This window comes from Phyllostomus hastatus, unplaced genomic scaffold (assembly GCF_019186645.2).
Source record: "Phyllostomus hastatus isolate PE091 unplaced genomic scaffold, TTU_PhHast_1.1 phas_contig_17, whole genome shotgun sequence".
NCBI classification, from domain to species: Eukaryota; Metazoa; Chordata; class Mammalia; order Chiroptera; family Phyllostomidae; genus Phyllostomus; species Phyllostomus hastatus.
The window spans coordinates 17,478,650-17,504,186 of record NW_025333664.1 but is presented as its reverse complement, the minus strand read 5'-3'; the positions used below and the strand labels follow the sequence as shown (position 1 = coordinate 17,504,186).

At 41.6% G+C, this 25,537-nt stretch overlaps 1 protein-coding gene across 4 annotated transcripts in view; it reads right to left on the bottom strand.

Moving 5' to 3' along the window:
* NDRG3 (NDRG family member 3) overlaps positions 1-25,537 on the bottom strand; it is a 65,202-nt gene that overhangs the window by 16,308 nt on the left and 23,357 nt on the right. For all 4 annotated transcript variants that reach the window (XM_045833291.1, XM_045833292.1, XM_045833289.1 and 1 more), the window contains exons 3-9: positions 23,570-23,605; positions 13,441-13,546; positions 12,300-12,420; positions 10,137-10,199; positions 8,092-8,152; positions 6,997-7,083; positions 3,892-3,948 (exon numbers count right to left, since the gene is read on the bottom strand). In XM_045833291.1, the coding sequence (XP_045689247.1) occupies positions 3,892-3,948; positions 6,997-7,083; positions 8,092-8,152; positions 10,137-10,199; positions 12,300-12,420; positions 13,441-13,546; positions 23,570-23,605 (531 nt within the window). The remainder of the gene's footprint in view (positions 1-3,891; positions 3,949-6,996; positions 7,084-8,091; positions 8,153-10,136; positions 10,200-12,299; positions 12,421-13,440; positions 13,547-23,569; positions 23,606-25,537) is intronic.

Here is a 25,537-nt window from a genome sequence, read left to right as displayed (position 1 = left end):
GGTCCAAAAATACTAATGTAAATGTCTGGGGTATAATCTCAAAATTAATCTGGGGAATCTGACTAATCCCAGAGAAAAAATCTGAAGGTGCTGACATCAGGGGTTCCCCAAGGAAACAGCCAGTCTGACTGCCTACAGCGATAAGCCTGACCCGGTGCACACAGGCCTTTGAGCGATCCACCCTCACGAAATACGGAGGCCAGCCAGGGATCAGTAGCCATTTGGGAAAAGCACCTGTGCCAGTCATCAGTTTCTGGTTTCTCAGCCTCAGATCTCCCATTCTTCGTACTACAGAAGGTAGCCTGCACAAACATCTTCCCTCTGCCAGTCCTTTTTTAAAATTCAGCACAGGAGCCAGCAGCTCAAGGTGTCAGGAACCCTCACAAGACCGGCTGCAGTTACACCCTCAGCCCACACTGTCCCCATCCGACTGCAGCTTCTGCGGCAGCGCAGATCTTGTTTTAGACAAATGTCTCCCCCATCTGGTAAGTGGCTCGAAGGCTCAGCGATGGCCCTCATACTCCTGCAAATTTCTTCACGAGTGGTTGTCTGTTCGAAGAAGCCCGACTCCCCAGCTTGGTGGGAGAGGCCCAGCTAAGTTAGTTCCTTCAGTGTCCACATTCCCTCAGGCTAGAAGCAGCAGCTACTTTTAGACCCTCTGGAGTCCTCCTTCACCTCTCTGAGAGATTAACCACCATCACTAGTTAACAATAATTTATTTTAAATGTTCTCCAGTGTGTGCTTTCACAGCCCACAGGATGGAAAGTGTGACTGCTGAGTCTCACTAGGCCCTCTGTATGCCAACCCTGATTCCTGTGCTAAATTAATAAAAAGGGCCAGACCCTGGAAAGGAAGTGCCTTCCTCGCATTGTCACCTTGCAGTGTCTGTCCCATATTCTTTATTCATAAATTCTAGCACTGTCAGCTGGCAAAGGAGAAATGCTGGACAGAAAAAGAAAGCAGTCATGGCTCAGCTCTGAATAATATTTACATAGCATGACAGTGTAAATGCTGGAAGTTGAGCTAATCCAAGTTACGCTACTTTGGGAGGATGGAGCGATGGAAAAATCATCTTCCAAAATGGAAAGCCAACAGATAATGTCTCCAGCTAAAAACTCAACAAGTAGAAGTATGTGAATATTTGGAGAGGTAGGCAAAGGAAATGAGTGCACATATTCAAAAAGACATGTATGAGAATGTTCATAGCAGCTTTACGCATGAGAGTAAAACAAACAACACCCACCAAAACTAGACATAACCCAAATGTTCACAGGAGTGCTACACAGTAATAAAGAGAATCAACTAATAATACACAGAATGCCATGGATGAATCTCAAAGACAATATATCGAAAAGGAAGCCAAATCCAGAAGAGTGCACACTGTGTGATTCCATTCACGCGAAGTTCAAGAACAGGCAAACTAATCTTTGGAATTAACAACGAATACCTTGTTTGGGGAAGGGTATTAGTGAGTAGGAATAGGCAACAGGGAACTTTTTTGGGGTGATGAAAATATTCTCATCTTTATTTGCCGGCGGCTCCATGAGAGCACACGTACATAAAAGGTCACTAAGATGCACTGATGATTTTCCCCCTTTGTGTAAATTACACCTCAATCAAAGAGAAAGCAATATGGAGGTGAGCCCAAAACAGCTAAAAGAATCTAAGAGGCTGGAAATACAGTGTGTGGCAGATTCTTTGTGTTAAGCCCTGTAGAACTTCTCTATTCTGAAAGATATGAATTTGTAACTTTGATAAAATATAATCTAAATAAAAGACTATGGCCCTGACTGATGTGGCTCAGTGAGTTGAGTGTCACCTGGCAAACTGAAAGGTCACTGGTTTGATTCCTGGTCAAGGCACATGCCTGGGCTGTGGGCAAGGTCCCTGGTTGGCTCCACTGATGTTTTTCTTGCATATCAATGTTTCTCTCCTCTCTCTTTTCCCCTCTCTCTAAAAATACATAAATAAAATCTTAAAAAAAAAAAGACTATGAACTTGGAGTTAATCTGACCTAGACTCAAACAACATGCTAGCTGGATAATGGTGGCAAGTTATGCCGCCTTTCTGGCCCTCAGTTTCTCCACCTTAAAATAAGTCTAATAGAACCATGTGAAAAATAACTGAGTTTGTGCCTTAAAGGACTTGTCAAAATGCTTTACACATTATGAGGACTCAGTAAGTGCCAGTTTTCTCCCTCCTGCCATTTTCTTTACAACACAGACTACAGTTGAAGGTGCATTACTCCTGCCTATTTTTCCTCATCTCTCCACAGCAGACACCTCGCAGCTGTCCAACCTCACTGCTCATTTACTCTCTCTCTCTTCCACAGGCCAGAGGATTTGTAATAAGAAACATATATTTGATGTACATCCTGTTTCTGACACAGAGCTCCTACACTAGTAATTTTCAAAGTAAAAAGAGCAATAAATGTATCAATGAGGTGACTTTTGGATAGCTCCTAAGTAACTTCTAGATGGGGGGCTGGTTGCCAGGGAAACCAATCAAGTGATTAGAGAGTTAGAACCTTCAGTCACCCCTGACCTCTGGGGGGGAAAAAGGGGGCTGGAGATCCAGTTCCGTGGTCATTGGCCAATGATTTAATCAATCAACACAGGAATGACACCTTTGTGAAAACCCAAAGGGCCCTGCCAAAAGGGCCCTGGCTGGTGCAGTTCAGTGGATTGAGCGCGGGCTATGAATCAAACGGTAGCCGGTTCGATTCCCAGTCAGGGCACATGCCTGGGTTGCAGGCCAGGTCCTCAGTGGGGGCCACGTGACAGACAACCACACATTGATGTTTCTGTCCCTCTCTTTCTCCCTCCTTTCCCCCCTCTAAAAATAACTAAATCAACACTTAAAAAAAAACCCCAAAAGGACAAGGCTCAAAGAGCTTCATGCTGGTGAACATGAGGAGGCTCTGAGAGAGGGGTGCGTTCTGAAGAAGCATGGAGGCTCTATGTCCCTTTCTACATACTGTGCATCTCTTCCCATCTTATTATCCCTGAGTTATATCCTTTAAAAATAAACCAGTAATCTAGAAAGTAAAATATTTCTCAGTTCTGTGAGCTGCTCTGGCAAAACCAAGGAGGGGGCTGCTGGAACTTCTGATCTAGAGCTGGTGCATCAGAGGCAAGGTGAGGAGCTGGCCTGGCGACGGGTGTCTGAAGTTAGGGTGGCAGGCAGCGGGGTGGTGTTGCAGGGCCGAGCCCTTCACCTGTGGGGTCTGATGATCCCTCCAGGCAGACAGTGTCGTAACTGAGATGAACTGTAGGAAACTCAGCTGCTATCTAAGAATTGCTTGGTGGTGTGGAAAATATACACACTGTAATTGCTGTCAGAACTGTATTATTCAATTCACTTCTGTCTCTGAGAAAAACAAAACAAAGCAAAACTGGGATTCCCTCTCTTACTCAACAGTTATCCATGTAACTGTTCTTCCTCTGGAGACTTCAGTTTCCTCACCAGTAAAACATGGGGATTGAACAAGACAATCTGTAAGGTTTTTTTAACATTAACGTTTCTTGGTTTCTTTTTTCTCTGAAATTTCTATTCCTGTGAAGCCTTTCCCAGGTCACATGATGGCCCTAAAGATGTTTGGCAAGGCATGTGATGTTGTCAAACATTAACAGATGGCATACTGCTCACAGGAACAGGTAGGGGTGTGTGTGTGTTGGAGGCGGGGGGATTGGCTGCCCTCTCTCATTGCTCTCCAAATGCCAAAAGCTGCGTGGTATCAAGTTACCTTTTCTCTAAGACTAGACTTTCCTGGGCCATGTGTGTCTCCACTGCATTGGGGTACTACCCACTAGGATCAGGTAAATTCTCAGGCACCCCTTCTTTGCATGTAAGCCAATAAACACAACTCTCCAGGCTGCAATAGACACTTACCTGCCCAAAGTGATGAGCCAAAATAATGTCCACAACATTGGTTGTCAGGCCTGAGATCTAAAAAGAAAAATTTTGTGTCAAGGGAGTAAGTAAGCATATGCACAAATCTATCAAGCTGTCCACTTAAGATTGGTCCCCACTAATTACGTGTCATCCTTAACAAACAAAAGCACAACTCGGCGTCGCACACTTTCGCGAGTCAGTGGTTTCAAGAGGCATGAGAACAAGAAACAAGTCAGAAAAAATGAAGAGTCTCCTTCCCAGGGTAATAATAGACTGATTTGATGTTAGTGGCTGGAAGAAATGGGGTCATAATTTCTTTGAAAACTTCAAAGTAAGAAGTCACAGCTCTTAGTTACTTCATTCTTGTCTGTATTTCTGTATTTACACTGGATTTATGGATAATAATAATCAATTTACAACCATTCCCAAGTCATCTAAGAGACAGAAACAAATTTCTTTCTTTTTTCCAGTTTTTGCTATTTTTGTTTCAGGGAGTGAGAGGTAACTGGTATGTTTACTGAATGTTTCTGCATTTTTAACATTTTTCTCCTAATTTTTCTCATTTCAAAACAATAACATACTCTAATAAATGCAGCAATCTGTATAAATCTGCAGACTATTTTCAGTAAAATTCCCAAGTCAAATTATGTTGTTGATTCCCTTAAGCCTTCTTTGGTGTATTAAACACTTACAGTCATTTAAAAGCACTTGGAGGTAGGTATTGGCTTAAAAATGAGATTATTACATAAAGCATCTTTTAGGAAGCGATGAAAGCTTAGGTTATTTGTCTCTGGGACACTTCATAACATCACTGAATTAATCTAAAACCTATAATTTTTTATTAAAATAGCATACTAATAACATCTGTACTTCAGCAGGAAAAAAATGTTTTAAAACCACCTTCCTTTCCAACCTAAAAACAGTGATTTTTTTTTTTTTTGGCACAGGTTAATTCAATGTAAATGGGGATATAATGCTTTCCCCCTTACTCCTTTTTTTTCTCTCTGGTTGTTATTGGGATTGCTTATATTTGTAAAGTCATTAGCATATCCTGTAGTTTCCTATTCCCAACAGATCTTAGATAGAATTCTATTTGGATAGCAAATACCTTCATTTTTCAGAGAGCAAACAGTACAACCCACACACATCTTTGGGAGCAGTAACACAGATAAGCTATTTGGGTTCAAGGAAGAGAGTAATTCATTCATTCATTTCATTCATTAAAGGAGTGAAAATGCAAACCACAGGTTGGGAGAAGATATTTACATGTACCCAGCTAAGGAGTCATATGTAGCCCTGACCAGTGTGGCTCAGTCAGTCAGGCATCTTTCTGCTAAGTGAAATATCACCTGTTCGATTCCCGGTCAGAGCACTGCTGGGGTTTCGGGTTTGGTCCCTGGTTGGGGTGCATGAGGGAGGCAACCCATCAGCACTTCTACTCTCTCCTTCTCCCTCCCTTCCCCTCTGTCTAAAAAATAAATAAATAAAACCTTAAAAAGGATTCATACATAGAATATATATAAAGAACTTTTTACAGGTCAATAGGAAAAAGACCAGCAACCCAATTTAATTAAAAAAAAAAAAAAAAGGGCAGAAGACTTGAGAGTCACTTTGTAAAATGATATTCAAATGACCAATAAGTTTTCATTTTTATTTTTACAGAGAGGGGAAGGGTCCAGGGAGAAAAGGGAAGGAGAGAGAGGCCTCTTGTCCACACCCTGACTGGGGACCAAACCCACAACCCAGGCATGTCCTCTGACTGGGGCCCAGCAGGTCCGCGCCCACCAACTAAGCCACACAGGTCAGGTCAAATGGCCGAGAAGTTTTAGAACAGGTGCTTGACATCATGGGCCCTTAGGGAAATACAAATTAAAACTGTGCTTTATTTATCCATAAACATAGCTTAAAATAAAAAAAAGCTACAATTAAAAATTGCTTTTTAATAACAAAAGCTATTTTGGTGATTGACACTATATAAAAACAACTTAATATTACACAAATAAAACTAATCATCTTTTATAAAAATTAAAAGAACTATCAAATGGTCAGTATGCAGAATAGCTGGAACTTTCATGCGTTGCTGATGTGTAAGTTGGCCAAACACTTTGGAACACTGGAAGTTATCTACTACAGATAAACAGACAATAGCCCCATGACCCAGCAATACCACTCCTAGGCTTAGATCCAAACGGAATGAATGTGCACGCCTATGGAAGACAGGCAGAAGAATGTGCACGGGAGCTTTATTCATAGTAACACGTAACAACTCATTTTGTGAATTCATACAATAGTCTAAACAACAATTAAAAAGAACTATATACAACGAAAATGAGACAGATAATAATGAATATTTCTTCAAAGATTTTATTTATTTTACTTTCAGAGGGGGAGAGAGGGAAAAAGAGAGGGAGAGAAACATCAATGTGTGGTTGCCTCTCATACACCCCTCTACTTGGTGGCTTGCAACCCAGGTATGTACCTTGACTGGGAATCAAACCAGAGACCCTTTGGTTCGCAGGCTGGCACTTGATCCACTGAGCCACACCAGCCACGGCCAATAATGAATTTAAAAAGCTATAAACAAAATAATATATATTCTATTATTCCAGTTATATGAGAATATAATTGATAAAACCATCTGTGGTATTTGAAGTCAGGGTAATGGTTATTTTTAGGAAAAGGGAGAGGAAGTATTAATTAAGAACAGAGCTGGAGTCCTGATCAGTGTGGCTCAGTGGGATGGTTGTTCATCCCACAACAGAAGGGTTACAGGTTCAACTTCTGGGCAGGGCACATGCCTGGGCTGCAGGCCAGGTCCCCAGTTGGGGGCATGTGAGAGGCATCCAATTGATGTTTCTCTCTCACTCCCTTCCCCTCTTCTCTAAAAATAAATAAGTGAAGTTTAAAAAAAATTTTAAAAAGAAAAGAGCTAGAAATATTCCGTAGACTGAATGGGTGTGATTATAAACGTAAACATTCAACAAGATGTATACTTAAAACTTCTCGATTTTAACTATATAGCACTCAAGGGAAAAATAAAACAGGTAAGCCACTGTGAGAAGGGACCGAGACATGAGCCAACAGACGGCACTTGGTGCTTACTTTGGAGGCTGCCCAGTCAATCCAGCCTTTGGCGCAGGGGTCAACGTTAATGAGGACAAGGCCTTCCACAAGTTCTGGATGATTGAGCTGAAGCAGAAGACAAAAACAAGAAGTATGAAAGTTCCACTCCCAGCATTGTTCTAAAAATAACTAGAACATAGTTAATTAATTCTTATTATGTCTTAATGCCTCGGATTTGAAAGTAAGTCTTCGAAGATATGCTAGGGAGGCTACACACACAAAAAATAGGTTTTTAAATCTGATTTAGCACCTGGAAAACCAGTTTCTTCAATTGCTGTCAAATCTATGGAGGAGACAAAGATTTCCACAGCAAATGAAGGCACCTGGTGTGTCTGCAGCTGATTAGCTCACAGTGGGTCTTCCCTGCCGAGGGAAGCGCCTTGAGTGAGTTGGCATAAGGGGCTGCTAAAGCTTAAACTGGCTATTTGACACTCAATAGGGGCTTCTTAAGTTTTTTTCAAATCACATGAATAGGTGATATAACCCCCCCCAAAATGTTCTCTCACCCAGGAATCATTTGAAAAATGTTTCTTAAATAAAAATCAATAGAAACATTTCTATGTAAGCTGAAAACTCTCTAGCTTACTATTCTTCCTCCTCTGATTACACTGATTATGCACACGATAGGAAATTTGATAACCAGAGAAATTATAAAAAGCAGAAAATGAAATTTCCTATTATCTTATCCCACAATGCCAATCCCTATAAATATTTTGGTGTATTTCTAGTCTTTTCCTATGCCAAACTTATGTGAGTCTGTATTCTTTGTTAATGTTGTATTATACATGAATCACATCAATACAAGCTCTTCTTAAAAATTTTAATGGCTGTACCAAATTCTATCATAACTATTCTCTAAAAATTACTTTTTATTGATTATGTACTGCCTTCATTTGTGATTTTTCAGGTGCTGTAAGCATAAAGCAAGGCTTTATACTACCCTGTATCTGGAGCTGACAGAACTGATAAAAAACTGACACCAAAAGCACAACAGTCCCTGGTCACCCAGCACAGCAGTAGGAGCTGGTCTAGGCAGTGTCTCGGGGGTATCGAGAGAAACCTCCATGTACTTACCGCGAATTTGCTGAGGATGTACGCTCCAGCTCCGACTCCAATCCCAATGATGCTTTTCACACTGAATGAAACACACAAACACGGACAGGGTTAACTCACGTCGGGGGAGCACGGCAAAAATGGGCGGCATACAACTGAGTTCAAATTCTGGCACTGATGCTTGTCAAATAGAGAATTTGGTCGAATTTCTTTAACTTCCTGAGCCTCACTTAGTTCCCTATCTCTAAAACAAAGATATGACCACTTATTTCTAAGTTGATTTTAAGGGTTGAATGAAATGATTAAAACCTGGGGGTCATACTTGACAGCTCATTCTCCTATCACCTCCATGTCTAACCCATCAAGTCCAATAGAGTCCACCTTCAAAGTGTTTCCATCTGTCTCCGTTAACTTCACACTGCCCCCGCGCATCATACAGTATCAAGCTATCATCATTACCCCTTGCCTGACTGGTCTCCCTGCTTTTTCCTTCATTCCTCTAGAACCCACTTTCTCCACAGCTAGAGTAATCCTCTTTAAAAAATCATAAAACAGCTTTACTGATACCAATTTACATATCTAGTGTGGCTATTTTAAAAGACTAAACTGGATTATCACTCTCTTTAAAAGCCTTCAGCATTTTTTTTTTCTTTTGAATGAAATCCCAAAATTTTACCTGATCTGTGAGACCTATGTAATCTGGTCCTTGCCTATTTCTTGAATTTTACATATATTTCTCTGACCTGCTCATTTGGTCTAGGACTTTTGGACATACTAATTCTTCTGTCTGGACTTCTCTTGCCCTGGCTCTCTGAGTCTCAGACTAGATGATATCTTTTTAGAGAGGCAACCCCAAACAGCTTTGATACAGGGATATCTGATCAGATCACTGGGGAGGAGGAGGAGGAGGTTGCCCAGGGCAATGCTAAATAGTGTAGGATTGGCTGAGAAGCTGAATGTCTCCAGAGCGCATGTAACTATGGGCCAGAAGATTTAAAATAAAAGAAGGGCTCCCAGGCCTGGCTGGTATGGCTCAGTGGATTGAGCATCAGCCTGCAAACCAACTGAGTTGCAGGCCAGATTCCCAGCTGGGAGCATGCAAGAGGCAACCAGTTGGTGTTTCTCTCCCTCTTCCTCCTCCCCTCCCCCCTAAAAGTAAATAAATAAATAAAATATTTTCTAAAATAGGTCTCTCTGCCTTTCTTCTTCCTCAGGGATGCCTGGATGATCGTGCTGCAGCTGCCTGCGTTTTCTAACAGATGGGAAGGAACTCTGGGCACAGCCTAGGATCGGGATGGCCTGGTGGAGGGTGGCAGGATTATTCTTCTTTGGGTGTTCTAGAGGGGACAACTTCTGAGGCAGAAGCCTGCCATTTTTCCAAAATTGTGTAGCTTTTGTATCTTACGTTGTTGTAGTTTGTAAATTAAATTTAACAAGAGGAACCCTGGCCGGTGTGGCTTGGTGGATTTAGCACGGACCTGCAAACCAAAGGGTCGCAGGTTTGATTCCCAGTCAGGGCACATGCCTGGCCTGGGGCCAGGTCCCCAGTAGGGGGAGTGCAAGAGGCAACCACACTTTGATGTTTTTTCCTCCCTTCTCCTTTGTCTAAAAATAAATAAATAAAATCTTTTTAAATAACAGGAGGAATGCTAGAAAAACTCAGGTTAAAAACTCAGCCTTAACTGATAGGCTTCAGTGATTAAAGCTGTAAGTGACTAATATATGCAGAAAGCTGTTCTTCCAAAATTGAGTTGTTTTTGAATAAAGACTCCTTTCCTTTATCACCAAACCTGTGCCTCCTGAATTTTGCCTAGAGGGTGGTGGCGGGCAGCAGGACCCCACTTACTGTTTGGTAACAGCTTTATCTATGTGGATCCTGCCTTTACTTTTATCACACCATCTCCACTGACGTTTATAGCACTTTAGTTGTGATTATTTGTTTGCTTACTTGTTAATTGTTTCCCCCACTAAGATGTAAGCTCCGGGAGGGTGGTAGTGACTATTCTGTCAGATACATAGTAGAAAGTACACAAAAAATGTGTGAGAGAACTGAACAGGGAACTGACCTTAAGTGGGTAAGAACAGGAGGCAGCATTTCAGCTAGCTCATCCATCGTGGGGTACTGGTACCTGAAATCCAGAAGGATACCACCTGAATTAGAATGCAACCATATTTTACAATTACAAGAACAGCTAGAAAAGTACAGAGTTCTCAGATGAAAGCATCCTCTTTATCAAAGGAGGTGATGTGGAGTCTGGAAATGACTGTGGCATATTGTGAAACTTCCTATAACTGCTGTACTAAATAGAAGGCAAAAGAACCTACATGTTTCTATGTCCTCAAAAGCAGTCTCTTGGCCCTGGCTGGTGTGGCTCAGTGGACTGAGCGCCAGCCTGTGAACCAAATGTCACTGGTTCAATTTCCAGTCTGGGCACATGCCTGGGTTGTGGACCAGGTCCCCAGTTGAGAGCCTGCGAGAGGCAAATGATTGCTGTTTCTCTCATACATTGATGTTTCTCTCCCTCCCTTCCCCTCCTTCTGAAAATAATCCTGGACCAGAGGAAGCCATTTGAGAAGAATAGGTAATATGGCTCTTTCTCAGGGCATTTCCAAATCCCTAACAATCACTGTAACTGGGGTTCAGTCTCGGTAAACTTCCAGCAGTGAGAATCAACTCAGGAAGTATCTCTTGGTCTGCTGCTTATATCTAGGCAGCTGAAAGTAAAAGTAAATAAAGCTTTACTAGGCTTAAGCATAGTCACAAATCCTGGGCTTTTTATTATGAATGTTACTTGTTTTACCTAGGCATAAGACAATAGGTTTACTTGTTTAATGCCTTTGAATTTGGTTTAGGATATGAACCACTGGATTATAAAATGGTCAAGCACACCCAGGAGGGGATGCAGACTAGACATCCAAGAAAAGTAGGAAGCACCTAGAGATTACAGACTCAAAGATTCTCTGCTTGGAACTCTTGAGCAATGGAGTGCTTTTTAGCCATCTGTGCACAAAATAGAAAAAAGCAACAGGCCCTGGCTGGGTAGCTCAGTTGGTTAGAGTGTTGTCCCAATACACCAAGGTTGTGTGGGTTTGATCCCCAGTCAGGGCACATGTAAGAATCAACCAATGAATGCATAAATAAGTAGAACAACAAATTGGTATTCTTCTCTCTGTTCCCCCTTTCTCTCTTTCTAAAATCAATCAAAAAAATAAAATAAAGGAACGGGATCCAAATCTTATTGGATACAATAAGCTGGTCACTGGCCAATTTGTGTTTGAGACAGAATAGCCCGAACATGACAAGGTCAGTAACAGGGACTCTGGAGTCATTCTGCCCGGGTTAAACCCCCACTCTGCCGCTTGTTACGTTATCTTGGCCAAGCATTTGCTACCTCTGGGCCTCGGGTTTTTTACTTGTTAAATGGAGTAAGAGTAAACCTATGTTATAGGGTTGTGAGAGTTAAATGGCTTAATAAATGTAAAGTATTTAAAGCTGTGTCAGGAATATTGTTTAAGTGTTAGCAATTATTTGCCTGCAACGGTCTATTTCACAGCAGCCACTGGCAAGGCAGCTCTGGAGATGAGTAAAGGCACAGGGAAGAATTAGCATTCCACAGCTGGTGCTTTCACTCCCCCTCCCAAGGTCTTCTCACTAATCCCATCATGCGGGGGAGAACTCGGGAGCCTCTGGCTCCGCCTCGCAAAGCAGATTTAGGATGAGGCTGAGAGCTCCAAGTCTAGTAAAAACGCACCTCGACCTGACAGGGCAGATGCTCAGATAAATGGTTACACAGATATTTGAATTCCTATCACGAGACTGAGAGGTAAAGGTGGGGAGATACTCCTAGGAAGCTCAGAAGGATCTGAGTTTGGGCCTAGGTAACACAAAATGACAGATTTAAAATAGATGAGGAAGGAAACAGATACAGACCATGAGGAGTGGGTGTTCCAGACACTTCTGCCTAGCAATTACAGGGAGACAGGTTCCCGTCCACAGACAGCCCTTTCTGGATATGGGAAAACATGCAGTTTTTCTCAACAGACTGTATGTACGTGACAGTCCTCTCAGAGCAAGGCAAGGAAATAATGAGGACGGCTGGTTGATAAGTACAATTTGTAGGCTGTGCTAAAATCAGCTGGGAAAGGAAACACACACTACTTCTCCCTCTAGAACTCAGGCATTTGCTCGTGAGTACATGACTTCCAGAAGACCTTGCTTGCCACCTTACCCTGTTGGGAAAGAGGGTGCACCTTCCTGCTGGCCTGGGGCATCCACATGACAGACAGCAAAGTGCTGAGTGATCTCCTGCATATCCTCAAAGTTAAAGAATGCATTGAAACAGGATTTATCTGCAATAGCAAAGAGAATCGTGAGTCACAGGCCTTCCGTTTCTCCTTAATTTTCTTCTACTGATCAATTTTGTATTTTTGTCCTCTTTCATTCCCTTTTAATCACTGTCCCACTAACATGAGGTGTCTGAACAATCTGTCTGATTCAAGCTGCCCTAAAGGCTGAATACCAGACATCTCAATGACCTGAAAAGAACTAATTCTCAGTTCTACCCAATGTCTACAAAGTGGAAACCAATTCTGGTGTTGCACAAGATAATCTTATACTCGTAATGCTGTTATTTTTCATGTATCTTATTCTTCAATCTGACACAGAGACATTGATTATATCCCAAGAACCTGGCTACAGCAAGTACCTTGGGCTGCTCACATTCAGTATGTGGAAGGCTGTCTCCTATAAAAAGGGCTGGGGTTCAGGAACAGGCTGCTGCTTCAACTGCCAGCCTTTTAGTACAACTGCTTAAATTGCTCTTCTACAAAAGCTCTAGCACTAAACTGTAGCCTCAAGTGCAGACCACCTCTGAAAGCCAGAGAAGCGTGACAGAGAATGTATGTATACAAACTGTGTGTGCCTATGGCTAGGGCCAGCATCTTATACAACCACCTAGAAAAGCCCACTAAAGTCACTGATGACAGGCTGTAGCAATTCATTAAAGACTTCACCACAAAGTCAAGTTCAAAACCTGGATTTGCTAACTTGAAATATGAAAAAGAAAAAAAATCAAAGTTTAGACTTAAAAAGAACCTGATTTTAGTTCTACTTTCTTGACCAGTTCATCACATAAAGTTCTTTAGTAGATACAACACAGAGCTGAGGTGTAATTCCAGTACCCCCCAGATGAATTCTCCTGCACACTTCCGGGGAACCTGAATCCTGCCATTAACACTAAGAGGGAAGGTTAAGGCAGAGAGAAGAAAACCTATGCTCTATTAGAGTACCAGGACCTGTTATGTGTGTGTGTTTAAAATATATGTAGATTAAATACAATACAAAGGGAACATATAAAATGAAATACATACGGTTGAGGCCAATGTCATGATATGTCAGAATAACTGGTCTGTTTCCTCTCGGTAGGCCCCTGACAGTGACGTGGACCACGCCATGAGTTGTTTCTATGTCATGTTCCTGGAAGAAGAGAATGTGAGGTCTCAGCAAAGGCAGAAAGGACTTCCCAGGTTGCCGAAGTTTCACAATATGTGATTCACAGCTGTTTCCCACTAGCTGCGGCAGGACACATCACTGAACTACAAGCATACCAGGGAGATGTTATATTATACAGAAGATTCCTACTTTCTAATTTCTTTCAGATAAACTAACAAATAAATGAGGAAAAATATACCTTCTTATCCACAAAACTCACTTTCTTAAGTGGGGGAACTCGAGAATCTGTTGAGAATATATTTGCAACTGGCTATGGAAAGGAGATGGACAAGTGGACTAAGGACCCAGTAAGACCCGGGAAAGAAAAGCGAAGGGAGCAGAAGATACAAAGTTGCTGGGTAAAAAGCCAGAGGCTTCAGAGCCTCTTCATGTATGATCCGTAGGCACCTATGGGTGCATATGCCTGAATTTCTCCCCTTCCTAGGAGCTGCCATTCAGTCTCACCATGCATTACAAGAGCGGCTCTCGCTGCCAGAGTCACAGACTGTAACCTTATGGCCACGGCTAACTGGAGTCGGGTGGACATCTGGTCCATGCTGGGTCAGCTTCCTTCCCTGAGGATTTGTAATGGCCACTAAGAGATTCCATCCTTAGCTTGGTTATTCTCTAGAACAGAGATGTGAACTGGGAGCTTATATTAAGCATTTTCACTGCTCTAATTCCTGGTTCCAGCTTAATTTCCCAGATATCCCTGCATGGCCTCTGGTTTAAACTAGCTTTTGAGTGGGCTTGTCCCCTGTACCCCAAAGGATCCTAACCAAAGCAATGAGTAAAGTTTAAGACGTAGTGAGAGCAGAGCTCCGGAACTGAACAAAGCTGGAACAAAATGCAATCAGAGCTGCTAAGACCAGCACTAAGAGTGTCTGGGTGTAAAGAGACTGTAGATAGGTTAACAGATTTATTCTAGTCTCCCTCAAAGTCTGTATTTCTCAAAAATAAGAAATTATCATGTGTAGTCTAGTGAATTTTTGCTGACAAAGTCATCCACATCTATCTTAGAAAGTCTTAACAGTGGATAAGACAAAATTTACTATGTCAATAAAAATCCCAACAAAGGCAAAGGGCTTCCAACTTAATTTCCTATCTAATAATGAATCTTACCAGAGCTCTGATTTATTTTCTGATGTGGGGCACAAAACAATCTTAGGCTAACCGACCATCAGTGTACCTCAGATCAGAGGGCCGAGACTTGACTCAGTACTTCTGCTGATCTCTATTACCACTAACCTCTACTCAAAGGCTTGAAAAGGGGGCGAAGTGAAGGAGAGAATCGGGTACTATGAACTGACTGGCTATAAAACAAAGTATAGGGTTTGGATGGAAGGAATAGAAAGACAAATTCCTGTTACTGTATAAGCATTTCTCTTCTTGTCAGACTTACTGAGGAACCCCTCCCGCCACCATCAGGCTCATTCATGACACAATTACTTACGAACCCCCACCACCAGAGCTGGACTGAGCTCCGGGGATAAACAATGAATAAAAGAGTTACGGTCCCTGTTCTCACAGAGAGAACGTTCTACCAGAGAGGCACACAATAAACACACAAATCAACCAATCCATAATAGCTGTGATAAGTACTATGAAAGAAATAAACAGAATGTTGTGACAGAAAATTGAGAAGAAAGACATTAACTCTATTAGCAGTCAGGACAATGTGTAAATTAAACCACTGAAATGTGATTTCAGACACACCAGGATGGCAAAAATGTTGAAGTTAGATAATGCCAAGTGTTGGCTAAGATGCACAGAACTAAAAAGTCATATATACTCTTGGTGGGCATGTAAACTGAAACAACTATTCTGGCAAACAATTTGATAATTTCCAGTAAAGTTCAGAGGTGTCTAACTTACAGCAGTTTTACTTTTAGGTATAATCTAAAGCAATTCTCAAACATGGTCATACATAGAAAAAGATATGCACAGAGATATACATTGAAACTTTATTTATAACATCAAAAAATGAAAATAGCCTAAATATTCATCAATAGAGAAACTGATAAATGAATTATGACATATCCATATAATGTAATACAGATAAAAATCAATGAATTAGAGGTATAAATATTAAGAGAAAAATCTCAAAAATAAAATGCTGAATAGAAATGCAGAAGTATATGTATATACCACGTATGCAGATTTTTTTAAAAAGCAACACTATATAGATTGTATGTGTCCACATACATATACTTAAAGTGTAAAAACTTGGAGAAGGAATGACACTAATATTAGGACTTGTTTCCTCTTGGGAGGTGGTAAGATTAAAAAAGGCAACTCAAGGAAGCTTTGCTCTCTCACGTTTCGTTCTTGAGAGAAAGAGAATAAAGAGGGAGAGAGAAGCTGATAGGGGAACACCAAAGCTGAAGATTTTAGCTTCAGTCATAGCTGATAGGCTTAAGTGATTAATGCATGTGGAAAGCTGTTATTCCAGGGACCGGAATGCATGACAGGTGAAGTTCCACAAGCAAGTCAGCCTTGTGCCCCTGGGGGGTCTGTCTGCAAGCGGATGGAGATGGTATTTCAGCCACCGTGTTCCAGGGAGGGAACTCTGTGATGCAGATGAAGAATTGCTGATCAACATATAAAGTTCTAGGAAAACTGCCTGTACGCTGCAACTCTTATCCAATGAATCTCTTCCCCACAGCCCTCACCTACTCTTTCTTCTGCTTATACAATAAAAGGGACGCCCTGAGATGAGATGTTAAGGTGGTTTTTGAGGGTACGTAACCTGCCATCCTCTCAGATTGCCGGCATCTAAATAACGCACCCATAAAGATTCGATCTTTGTCTCTATTTATTGGTTCTGGTAGTGACAGGCAGCACGGACACCGATTTTTCTGGTTTCGAAGCTAGCCTCTGCCAGATGGGTGACACTACAGGAGAACCCAAATTGATGAGAACGTGCAATAATCTGTCATCATGACAATCTAGTTGCTGGAGACCTCCTTCTACCACATCCAAACCTTCAGTAGAATCTGGCTTAAATATTCTGGCTCGGCCTCTGCTGAGGGGACGACCAGTTTACGCTTTGGCCCTAAGGTTAGCAGACCTCCTCAGGCGAGGTAATTGATGGGGTAATGTATGTGGGGGTGGAGTGAGATGGGGGATAATGAGCTGTGAGGTTAGTTCAGGAAGACGATGAAACAGATGGTATAAAAGAGAACATGTTAAAAGCATGTGAGGGAATAGGGCAAAGTAACTACTTTATCATTTCATAATGTAGATAAAATTCAGAGTTAAAACTGGCTGACAAAATTTCAACTTTTTAGGGAGATCTCAGCTCTTACCTCCCATAACACACCGACAAGTTGTGTAATGACTAAAGTATAAGAGTCAACGAGAGTTCCTGAGCAACCCACAGCTGTCACTGTCTCATAGAGCTTCTCTTCATTTCAAAGTTTGTGAATGTAAATGTTATTAGCAGAATAAAGGATATAAAAAAGAAAGGAGACAATCACCTCTATATGGACTTCTAAATATATCCTTTATGATCCTGTGTCTATGAAGAGCTTGAACAAGTTTAAAAATGGGTGTACAGAGACCCTGGCTATGGAACTGACTCAATGGTCAGGCCACTACAGGGGTGAAGCTGCTGACACCTTTCTGCTTCAAACATCACCTGTTCCATAGGTTTTTCCCAGTTACCTTACCCTGCACCCTAGCATTCTACAGGGAATGACAACACAATGACAGTCTGTGCTCAAAGGGCACAGCCCAAAGTAGTGTCTTACAGGCTCGGGTCACAGATGTCTTCTGGTATTCTCTCATTAGTTACTATCTCCAAGGTAATATATTTGAACACGATCCCTTTATTCTCCAATCTTATAAAACAACCCAAAATCACATTGGTCCTGGACACACTTCTTCAACCTGGACTGCCTCCCTCTTAATAAAAGATGTAGTTTAGTCCTGACTGGTGTGGTTCAGCAGGATGAGCCTCATCCTGCAAACAGAAAAGCTGCCAGTTTGATTCCCAGTCAGGGCACATGCCTGAGTTGTGAGCCGGGTCTCCAGCTGGGGGCATGCAAGAGGCAACCAACTCATGTTTCTCTCACACATTGATGTTTCTCTCTCTCTTTTTCCCTCCCTTTTGCTCTCTCTAAAAACAAATAAAATCCTAAAAAAATAAATAAAAATGTAGTTTAAGTCTTTTCTTTAAAGAATTTCAGGCTTTAGGATAGCATCATTATTTGATCATCAACTTTCACCTTTTATTCTGAGTCCTCTTCCTTCAACTAAATGCGCTGTCACCAGAACTACATAATCCAACTTGTTATACTCTCCGAATGTAGTTCAAGAATCGGCCTTCGCAATTACTCAGTCAGCCTTCTACCTACCAGTAGAACACATTTTCCTTTTATTAAAGTTCTGTGTTACATTTTCTCTGACTCTGTCCTCAGTTCTCTCCCATCTTACCCCTCACATCTTACAGTTTAGTTCAATCAACAGTCTGTCAGACCATATAATTTTACTTTTCAGGTACCTACAACTCTTAGCCTTCTCATAAATCATGTCTTCATCTGAAAGCTTCTTTTGCCATGTATCAACATAAAATCTATCTTTTCCCTCAAAGCCAACTCCAATGATCTTTTTCATGTAGCCTTAGATAACACTGAGAAGAAGAAAGTGAAGGACTACTTGAGCCCCACACAACAGCCCAGAACACCATCGGAACATGGACTCTCTAGGGAAACCCAGGTAGGAAGGGGTCCAGGTAAGCACATGTGACCCACACATAAATGACCCAGCTCATGCTAAGCCAGGACTTCGTACCTCACCTTTTCCCTAGAATTATACACAAAGATCTTCTCTTCTCAGTGAGGCTGCTAAGTTGGAAGAATGTGAGTTTGGGACAGCTGGCAGCATCCATCCCTGATGGGACAGAGCTTATTGGAGAAATAAACCCTCAGTGACAGGAGAAAAGGGAACTGAAACTAGGGGTGGTGATTGAAAAAAATAAAAACACCTAGCTCTTTCTAGAAGATTCTCTTTTCCCCACAAAGGAGAATAAACTCACCTACATCCTTAGTGACACAGGACAAATGGAATAGGAAAACTGAGACAGATAGTTAAACAAGTAAATTGCAGCCATCTATTAAGTCCCATCTTCCCTAAATGAAGATCACTTAAAAGTAAATGGTTTACACTTCTCCCCAACCAGAGGGTAAATGGCTTAAATCACCCTATTCAGAAACAGATAGCAGAAATCCAATTAGTGCCATTTGCCAACCCTACCCAAGAACAGATGAAGTTAAGGAAATCAATCTCTTTTTGATACATCAACATAAAGCTGATGAACATTCTACTGAGATCCTCCTATAAGACCTCCCCTAAACCCCCATCCTTTAAGCCCCTCAGACTGAAGGCCCCAGCACTCACTCTCCCTCCCAGAACCACACCCCACAGTTCCCTCTCCCTTTCACTTCCCCCACAGACATGAATCTCCTAAACTCTAAGGGACCCCATGAGGTTTGCAACCTGGGAGCAATGGGGAGCAGCAGCTCCTCCAGGGCTAACCCCCTGACTCTGTCCCCAAGGCCCCCTTTTCTCTGACGTCCCAGTGAGCTAAAGCAGTCCTGCCAAGGCTCACTTCTTTCCTACAACATTTCCAGAGAGCCAAGGCAAGCCCGCTTAGGCTCTCCTGTTGTTTCCGATACCCTAAGCCCTGTTTTGTTTCACTGTCCCCAGCTTTAATAAACATACTTTCTAAAATCACTTGACCTTGTGTTGTAAAACCTTTCCTGTATGAAGTCGAGAACCCACATACTACTGGCCGGCCCTTTCTGGTAACACTTAGAACTTTAAACAATCAACCTCACTGCCCCAAAAGCAACAAATGGCCTGGTGCGTGGGGATCTCAAGGGGAGGAACTATGAACAGAGGCCATCAAAAAAGGAATACCACAAAGCAGAAGAAGGGGTAAATCAGCAATCATTCCAGTTTTCCCAGGGGTGGGTGGGATATACCAAAGGAAATGGTGGCCAAAAGGTGAACTGGGACCATGTTCTTGTCCTTCAAGGCCAGGGGAGGAGCACGGAACTGATCAAGATCTCCACCACAGAGTGCAGCAGGTGGCTGAATCCCAACTATGTCCAAACACCTCTTTTCTATCAGGGTATTTATTTCACTTACCGTAATTTTCAGACTATAAGGTGCACCCCGCCATTTGGGAGGTTATTAATGCTGCTGTTGAGTTCTGTTTACATTTACATTGGTGAATTATTATGTTATTATTTATGTTATTAAATATTTTACCACATTTTTTACTTCAAAAAATTTTTTCCTATTTTCCTCCTCTAAAACCTAGGTGCATCTTATGGTTCAAAAATACAGTAATCCTTATTTCTGTAACAATGCCCATTCACCACGTGACTGGGAAGAGTTTAATCCCCTTCAGGAGAGGCTGGTCACATACATACTTGCAAATCATGGTACTAAAAACTGTTCTTCACAGTTGGGTTCTGTAAAAAGCCCTCTAAAGAGCCGCTGCATTTAAATAGCCAGCATAAATTTCCTCAACCCTTGGCCATGCCTGGATTATCCGAGGAGCAAGAACTCCATTCTTGTGGGTTCACTACGTTATCAGCCTCCTCTACAAGAGTGATATATTCTGGCAGACAGCTTTTCTCTCTCCATTCATATTTATTGAGTACCCCTCTAGTGCGAGTGGAAGGCACTTTGACAAGATATGCCAAAAGCCTTAAATATGCTCATTCCAAGAACCAATCTAAGTAACCCAAAGTGTGGGTAAAATGTACGCACAAAAAGGTTCAATGAATTGAACATATAAGCAATCTAATTTCCAAAAATAATGAAACAGGTAAGTCATGGTATAGCAATATGATTAAGCAACAGGTAGAAATTTTTATGAGTTTTAAAATGACATGGAAATGAGACTGTATTCTAATATTAAGTCAGAAAGGGGATACAAAATTGTATATCCAGTGTACTTTCAAATAAATTTTGAAAGTATTTTTATAAATATTACTGACACACATATCTTAATGCTCAACATATTAACATGTTTGTCCCTGGGTTGTAGGATGATGAGTTTTTCTCCAGCTATACTTTCTAATTGTAATTCTCTGTGCTTTCCAAATATTCAACTATAAACTTGTACTCTGCTCTTTTGATAAAAGTAAGAACTGGGAAGAGGGCTGGGGTTGGGTGGAGGTGGGCCAACGTGGGGAAAATGGGAACATCTTTACAAGTACTGACAATGAAAATAAAGTTTAAAAAACTGGAAAGAAATTTAATAGATACAGTTATCTCTAGGTAATCTTTATTTTACTTTTCTGAATTTTCTAAATTTGTTTCTGATTATACATAAGATGTTATTTTTTTTAAAGCATTATATCATAGACACAGAAAAGCTATAGTATCTGTCTCAGTTCTAATTTCAAGCTTTTAAACAGTCTCACAAGAAGAGAATTAAGTAGCAATGAAGTAGATAAATGGACAATAAGCCTGCTGATTCATTGTTTCAACTGGCAGTAGGTTCCTTTCTCCTTTCTCATCAATTCTATGCATGTCACCTCTAATCATCCCTTCCTTCATTACTTATACCCAAATATCACTGCTGTTTCCCTCAGAGGAGCTATATAGCAATGAAATCACTTGGTACAAGCAAAGAACCAAGAGAAACAGTACACTTTTAATTACATAGCCAATTACTGAAAACAACAAAACAAAACCATGTAGCTGATTAGTAAGGAAAACTGAGAGAGAAAGACAGTTCAGACTGAAGTTGTGAGCCTAAATGATAATGCCAAAATAACTGCCTGGGGTATCATCAAAGATTCCTGTAAGATTTTCTGAGGCAAAACAGACCAGAGAGAAGCCCAGTTATGCTAATGAGCAACACCCATGTGAAGGCTGAATGCCTTTCCGTTTGGTGACACTGGCGGTTTTAGACCTGTTCTGCCTGTCTCCTAAGAATGCCCGGTGGTTTCTGAGAAGCCTTTCCAACTCCACACTGCTTGCATCACAGATCCTCACCTCGGGCCTTCCATCGGCCTGCTGCTACAGTCCTGACCCGGCTGCCACCAGCCTCGAGAACATCGCATAAGCCTTTACCAGAGACACAGATGAGAATGGTGGCAGAAGCGCATTCATGAGTGCTGGAAGAAGAGCCTATGGTCTTTCTTTTCTAAAACACAAATAAGCAGTACATTCAAAACCAGTGACACACACTTGCCACCATTCTATTTGTATCAGGAATGAACTACGGTAACTTACATTTCATGAGACCAGAACATGTTACTAAAGTTTCACCCCAAATATCAAGATTTTTGCCCAAGTATTTTTTAAGCCTTAATATTAAAAAGTGATTCATAATTATATCTCTAAAACTCAATTTCATTTATATTTAAGTATATTTATGAATGAAAGAATCTTAAAGGCTATACACCAAAATATTAACACTGGTGAAAAAAATAAGTGATTTTTATTTATTTTCTTTTTGGTATTTTCTTATCTATTTTGCAATGAGCTTGTGGTTTTTTTTACACTCTAATTGTCTCTCTTGGGAAGAGAGTACTCAATCTGACGAAAATAAATTCTTCTACTTTTTGGTAAGAGTATACAAATATTGTTTCTGGAATTCTTCACCTTGAATTTTACTGCCACCTTCTCTCAAATGATCTCCCTCTAGGTAAATTATATTAACAGCAATCAAGTTCAACCTGTTCAACCCTAACTGCAGTTATGTCAAATTAAACAGAACTAAGCCTAAACTTGACTGCCACCATTTATAAAAAATAATATGACTTCTTGTTTCTGAGTGAAGGAATATAGCAAATGATCCCCTACCAGTACTAAGGTGATTATTTTGTATATGTACAGTACCAAGAGCCACACCAAGAGGTGTTTGGCACTGGGATTCAGAAATCTGTAACCACACTATGAGTCTGACCCTTATTAAGTGGGTCTCATCTGTCCTCCCAAGGAACCTGATCTTCAAGTACAATTCAACTCCTTATAACATCTCAGCTCTGTATGTTTCCAGGTGGGAAAGAACAGGCAATGGACTCAGGAAGAATGGGGTTATTCAACCCCAACTCCACCCAATGGTAAATTAAGAAACCTCATTCTCACCTTCCTCATCTGTAAAACAGAGATAATAAAAACCACCTTGTGATGTGTTCTATGGACTGGAGAGAACATATATTTAGTATCTATAATAGTTACCCAATAAATTATGATGTAACTGGTTTGTCTATGGTATTCACATTAGTTCTTCATTTTGATGCTAATGCTACATATTCCACTATAGTTAACAAAAAATGCATATCTGAAAATAACTGTCTGCCTGGGGGAATACAGGGTGGTGGAATCCTGAAAGCAAGGAAACTGGTTTCCCCACACCTTCCTTTCCTGCCCAGTAACCTGTGAGTCCACTTCATGCTGCTTCTGCCGGCCGCTGCTGTGACTTCACCCCAAAAACAGCCGAGTCGGGCTGCAGGAGCTTATAAGGTTCCCATTTCCATGTACTCATTCCTTCCTTCTGTTTCTTTCAAGGCCAGTCAACAAAGTAGACAGATGAAGAGATGCTGTTTCATTTTACTAATTTTTAAATTGGCAATAGAGCCAGGGGCAAAAAAAAAAAGAAAAGAAAAGCAGACCAAACAAGAGAACAGTATCGTTTAAGAAAATACTAATGAGTCAGCTTGAGTTTTGTATTCTAAACATAAAGCCAAGAGAAATCTGCATTTTGTATTAAAAACACTTGTCTCTTGAGGAAAAGAGATCTTAATCACAAAAAGACAGCTCAACCCAGTAACCCACAACCATAAAACAGATGCCTGGCAGACATATTTTTAATTTAATAACAAATTATTTGAAAGATTTTGATTTAATAACCAAAAGAACACGAAGGAGCAGCGGCTGCTGTGGAGACAGCGCCACCTCCACGAGGCCACTAGCCCGGGGAGGGAGGCGCCGCAGAGAACCCGCACACACCCTCCGCGGTGCCGGTGCGGACCTTACCTGACAGTCAAAGTCCTGGAAGTTTCGCGTACCATTCTGTCAACAGAAGGCAGAAAACACAGTCAGTTTCCCCACGTGGCTTCCCCAAATGTGTAGCAAATTCAACTCACTGTGACGGCAGTGCATGTGCAGCCTCCTGGCTGCCATAAAACTAAAATGGTTCTTCTCACCAAAAAGCTTCGGAGGCAGGGTTTACTAACATGTGTTAGTAAAAGGTGAGTTTTTAGAGGAAAGGTTCCACTTTGGTGGGCTTGCTATGAAAGCAGCCTGCTTTCCCAGGAAAGCGTGTCACTCCTTGCCTCCCTATCTAAGGAGAGCAGTGACAACCAGCAGGAAGAGGGTAAGACTGGGGTCAGAGTCTGACAGCAAATTTACAACCTACAGAGAAGGACCTGGGAGGAAGGAGTGGGAGAGACAACCCTGAAAGGAGCAAGGGAGGGCGGGAGCCAGAGTGTCCAGAACCAGGAATTAAAGAAAGGGTTAAGCGGAAAACAAAGATATGGATGAATCGGAAATGGAGGACCTGAAATTTAACAAGGAAGAAAGGCAGTGTCACGGAAGGAAGGAAGGAAGAACAAAGGGTTCCTAATACACTGGCCTATCTGTGCGACACCCCACAAAACTGCTGCAGCAGAACACAGTCAAAACACGCAAGGAGAATTCACCACGCTTCTAAAAAGAGATTATATCATAGTAATGTTTGATTAAAAAAAATCAGTGGAATGACTCAGACATTTTTGAAGCATTTTAGATGCTAGAGTGACAGAGTATGTCATGACAGTATAAAAAGGGTAATGAGTATTGTGTTTGGGAAGGAAAAAAACCTTCTCATTTGATTTTCATAAAGCCCCTCCCCTGAAAAAAACCTTTGTTTGTTTAGAAACTATGTCATCATAAAATATCTCCTCTGCTTACAACAGTTTCCAGAAGGTGTAGAGCTGCTAACAAGCACTTTCCCAAACACTGCCCCTCCAGGGATTCAGCTATCTGATCACAAGCAGTCCCACCGCCTTCAAGGAGGTCCTCTGAGAAAGAGTTCTGTATCCCACGACCTACGCCGCTGGCAGGACAAAACAGAAATGTGGCATAAAAATGCCCAAAGAAATAAGCTGTCCACCACCTGAGAGGAGCTAGTTGGTAGACCAGCTGGGATGGTTTACAGTGACACTATCCAGTATGACACTATCCAGTCATTAGTCACACGTGGAAATAACAACTAAAAAGTTAATTAAATTCAGTTTCTCAGTCACATCAGCCACATTTCAAGTGCTCGGCATGCACAGAGGGCTGGTGGTGACTGTACTATTGGGCAGGGCAGATCCACGTCCATTACTGCAAAGACTCCTACCGACCGCTGATCTAGAGACTGAGTTTTTGAAGGAATAATGTTGTGGATGAGCAGGCCTTATTTCTCTATCGGTGACAGTAAAATCACAATAGACTGCCAGTCACAGAGAGACTGCTGGTGACCATGAAAACAGTAGAGGGGGGTAGGGGCAGCCGGTCTGGGGTATTATTCCTGGCATGAAAACTAGCTCACGAAGTAAAGTCTGATGCAGTCGGAGCGTGGAAAGACGACCAAGATACCACGTAAATGGGACTGTGCAGCACGTTTCCAAGGAATGCAGCCATCATCGGTAAGAAGGACTCTAGTGTTCCACGGCTCTCACTAGCCCCATAATTGCCTGAAAACTCCTTCAGAGAAATCACTGTGTTTAATTTCTTTTCTTTTAAATTTTCATTTATTGATTTTTAAAGAGAGAGGGGAGGGGGGAAAGAGAGATCTATTTGTGTTTCACTTATTTACGCTTTATTGGTTGCTTCTTGCATACGCAACTGGAGATGGACCTCTCATAGCCCTCTCACAGACTAGGGTAGATGGTGTGAGTAGGATATGAATAACCAGATGGTGAGCTCCTGGTTCCTGATTTAACTTTCACCTTTCCCCAAACAAATCACAGGGCCTGG